Source organism: Rhagoletis pomonella, unplaced genomic scaffold (assembly GCF_013731165.1).
Source record: "Rhagoletis pomonella isolate Grant_MI unplaced genomic scaffold, Rhpom_1.0 Rhpom_scaffold_01346, whole genome shotgun sequence".
Taxonomy (NCBI): domain Eukaryota; kingdom Metazoa; phylum Arthropoda; class Insecta; order Diptera; family Tephritidae; genus Rhagoletis; species Rhagoletis pomonella.
In genome coordinates this window covers 2,111-6,710 of record NW_023459900.1, presented here as the reverse complement: position 1 = coordinate 6,710, position 4,600 = coordinate 2,111, and the positions used below count along the sequence as shown (strand labels likewise).

The window sequence follows — 4,600 nt, the reverse complement described above, 5'->3', positions numbered from 1 at the left end:
ATGAAGATGAAGATGAAGATGAAGATGAAGATGAAAATGAAGATGAAGATGAAGATGAAAATGAAGATGAAGATGAAGATGATGAAGATACAGATGCTGATGAAGATAAACATAAACATAAAAAAACGATAGAGACAAATATAGAGATTAAGAAAGTAATAGGGATAAAAAAGGAGATAGAAATGCAGAATGTGCGGTGTTATGTTATGGATCTTATGCTACTTATGTTATGTTATTTAACTTTACCCATTCCAACTAATGTTATTTCACATCAACTCAACTCACATAAACTCTCCTTAATTTTAGTGGTTGAATTTCTACCGCTGGGCGAACACTAGTATAAAATAAATCGAGTTCTTCATTCAATAATGTTTTCGGCCCGCCATTGTTTTCTCCAGCCATAACATTGGCTTCATCAGTGGCCAAACCAATTAGGCTTCTTATTTTTATAGGCAGGATTGGCAAATGTTTAAAAGGTACAATTGGCAAACATTTATATGCAAAATGATGTTTGAAATATATAGTTTAATAATTACTAATTTAAAAACTTAATTCAACTACCCGAACAAAATCTTACTTTGCCTACCAACCTACCAAATGAAAAAGAAGCTACCAAATTTGGTCGGAAAAGATCAATAGTGGCAGCACTGCGGCCTAGTGCCTTTTATAAATGAATAAATATATAAGTATATATTTGAGTAATAAAATGGTAACTGGCATGATTTGTAAGCGTTTGGTATAAAAAATTATGACTAGCCAACTAAATTAAAAATAATACAGGCCAACAAAAATGGGAAAAAATGTTGCTGCAGCAAATGTTAAAGCTGTTTTTGATAGACTTTTTTGTGCTTATTACGAATTCATAAGTGTAAGGTTTCCGTCAGCTCCAGATTTAGAGAAAAACGAGGTGAAAGTGTCCAAAAATCGCGTTTTTTGCAATATTTTACTTCCACATAGGCTTAAATTAAAGCTAGTACTCTCGACTACTGTCCCTGAAAATACCATTTTGCATCTTTACTTGATGAAACTTCTAGACATTTATTGAACAGCAAAAACTGATTTTCGTGAAGTTTGAGTACCTACCGCAACTAAGTAAAAGGTGATAGAACCTTCCAATTAGGGTTAAATTAAGGCTTGAACTTTGGACTGCAATCGCTAAAAATGTCATCCCTGGATCTTGACCCTAAGGTGCCTTATAGTCATTTACTGAACAGCAAAAACTTATTTTGGAAACATTTCTTTTTTCCATTAGCATAATTTTCCAGTATTTTTTTAGTGTTCAATAAATGACTATAAGTGACCATCAGGGCAAGGTGCAGGGATGGTATTTTTAGGGATTGCAGTTGATAGTTCAAGCCTTAATTTAAGCCTAACTGGAAGGTTCTATCACCTTTAACTTAATTGTGGTAGGTACTCAAACTTCAGAAAAATCAGTTTTTGCTGTTGAATAAATGTCTAGAAGTGATCATCAAAAGTTTCTATCACCTTTCCTTTCTTTGCTAGAGTTTCGCGGAATATTAAAAAAAAACGTGATTTTTTTACACTTTGACTTTGACCTTTGACGTATTTCCCCGGAAGTGCTTGTTTCGTGCTTCCTCTGATAGCCGCTCGATGGGGAGAAGTGCATTATCTACAACTAAAGCGTCATGCATTACATTTTTTCCTCCAAAAACCTTCCTTTTTCTAACTTGCCGATACCCACTTCATTTGGTGCTAATGTTTAAACAGTTTAAACTATCACGAAGTAAGAAAATTCGCTCTTTGGGACACTTTGTAATTTCCACTAATTTTTCTTCAAGAAACTCGATTTTCTCTTCCATTTTTTATATTCGCCTTATTGAAGAATATTGAATAACGCGTCTCTTGTCATCCTTATTGATGACCGCATATTATATCCTAAGAACAAAAAAAATACTTGCTTGTGTTAGTTTCGAAAGTTTCAAAAACAAATATTAGTTTTTTTCTTATTGCTTATTTTTCAAATAACGATTTAAAAGAGGGCGGAAAGAGGCGGTCGACTTTAGTTTTTTACAGATATATTAAGCCAAAGGTTTGTAAAATATGCCGTTGTAAAAAACTTAGCTTAACTCGACTTAACTCACATTTAAATTACCATGAAAAATAAAATTTCAATACAAATTCGCCAGAAAAAGTACTTTTGAATGCTAGTCAAGGTTAAACGATTCAAAAATTTTGTTTGATAACAAGTATTAAATAAAGTGCGTACTTTCCTGAAATGAATCCATGAGAGCTTTGGTAATTGCACTTAACACAACTGTTTTGTAAAGCCATAGGCACGAGTATGAAATTCTTTCTTCTGTACTACAATTCCAATTCTTGATAAGTAGAAAAAATTGACACAAGTGCACAGATTCGGGCTGTAAATCTCTGTGTTCTATATTTTCTTTATTGAACCATTAAAAATGTTCCTTACAATTTGAATGTTTCAGGTAGTGGATCCTTTGGAGACATATATCTGGGAATGAGTATACAAAGTGGAGAAGAAGTTGCCGTAAAAATGGAAAGTGCAAACGCAAGACATCCACAACTTTTATATGAAGCTAAACTATATCGTATTCTTACTGGCGGAGTTGGTATTCCCAGAATTCGATATCATGGAAAAGAAAAAAATTTTAATACTTTAGTTATGGATCTTCTCGGACCATCTCTCGAAGATTTGTTCAATTTTTGCACACGTCATTTTACCATTAAAACGGTGCTTATGCTAGTGGATCAAATGATTGGCCGCCTTGAATATATCCATTTAAAGTGCTTTATTCATAGAGATATCAAGCCTGATAACTTTCTTATGGGTATCGGACGTCATTGCAATAAGTTATTTTTGATTGATTTCGGTTTAGCCAAAAAATATCGCGATCCCGTTACCCGCATTCACATTACTTATCGTGAAGACAAAAACTTAACGGGAACAGCACGTTATGCATCAATAAACGCACATTTAGGAATAGAGCAGTCTAGACGCGATGACATGGAATCGCTGGGTTATGTTATGATGTATTTTAATCGCGGTGTTCTTCCTTGGCAAGGCATGAAAGCAAATAATAAGCAACAAAAATATGAAAAAATTTCAGAAAAGAAAATGTCCACACCAATCGAAACTCTTTGCAAAGGATTTCCCGCAGAGTTTTCTATGTATCTTAATTACTGCCGCAGTTTGCGATTCGAAGAACAGCCTGATTATATGTATCTAAGACAGCTTTTCAGGTAAGCAATTTAAAAATAGTCCTCTGTTGTAAATCAACACAATTTCTCAAGTAGCGCTTTGATTGATTTGACACTTTGTTCGCTTTTAAACTGTATTATAATTTTTACAATTAGGTCGTCCATATGAAGTAAAAAAATAAGTATGATTATATGTTAAAGCATAAACAGACTGCAACGTTGATCCGGAATAACGGCGCAATTGATCTGATCAAAATTGTAGCTTGAAAGACGGAAGGAATGCGGATTTACGAACCGTGAGGTCGTAGGTTCGAATCCCACGGCTTCATTCATTTTTCTTTTTTATTCATTCAATTATGAATTCTATATTTTTTAAAGTTTTTAGTTAGTAGTGTTTGACTTTTTTATAGTAAAATTAAACTCTAAAAATTTAAATTAACTAATAATAAAATACAAAATGCGAAATAAAATAAAGTAAAATTAAATATTTTAATCAAATAAAATTTAAAAAAATTTAAGTAACAATAAAAACAAAATTTTTCGGTAATCGCTATAACCGAGGATCAAACTTTGGACATGCAGCCCTCACCACCAGTGTTGCCACAGCTTTTCGGGGCGACCGGCTAGATTGAACAAAAACGGCTAAAATACGTAGCTAAGCTGTACACCACTTTATTTTTGTTTAACAAAGGAAACTGTCGTTATACGTAGCTAAGCTTTATATCAGAAGTCATGTTTGTATTACAGTATATTTTGCTTAGCTGCACATCCTTCTTTGCACGAAAATCTTGTGCGAATTTTCTTTACTACTTCAATGAGGAAGGTATCCGAATCCCTATGAAACCAAATATTGGCGGAGCACTTACCATTTAGAAATTGCTGCAAGCGAAATTTTTACCGAATGTTATCTAATTATCTATATAACTACATAAATTTCGTTGTTCTGCGAGATGAGCAAAATAAATAAAAGGTTGTAAAATTAGGTAATTGTAGGGCCAGTGCAGGTAAACGTAATACTTTCTTTGATAATTGATACTAGTCGCACAATTTTTAAGGAAGGTATCGCCAATGTGCAGGTATGTTGAATGCATCTATCGGAGCAGTTTCCTTATAAATGTTAAAAATAATGCTTTTGATGCGCATTTTGGGGTAGGTATCTTAAATGTGCACTTAAGCATAGAGGCAGCAAAGCAAAATATACTGTACTTAAATATAAAAACAGAGATAAATTACAAACTTATGGCGTTTTCTTTTCTATTAAACAATTTCGCCGTCTTATAAATATTGTAACATTTTCAGTAGGTTGCTTTTTGTCCCGCAAAATGCCTATATCAGCAGAAAGTATGGCACTTTTGCTTAGTCGGAGGGCAATATTTTGAGAAATTAACACGTAAAGCTGTGAAAGCGCTGAGGAAAA

General features: G+C 33.3%; 1 protein-coding gene across 1 annotated transcript in view; it reads left to right on the top strand.

Annotated features, from left to right (window-relative positions):
* Positions 1-3,225, top strand: part of LOC118752251 (casein kinase I) — a gene marked incomplete at both ends in the record, with an annotated part of 42,357 nt that extends 39,132 nt beyond the window's left edge. The window contains 1 exon segment of the mRNA XM_036487109.1: positions 2,451-3,225. Within this exon segment, the coding sequence (XP_036343002.1) occupies positions 2,451-3,225 (775 nt within the window).
* Positions 3,226-4,600: the final 1,375 nt, after the last annotated feature.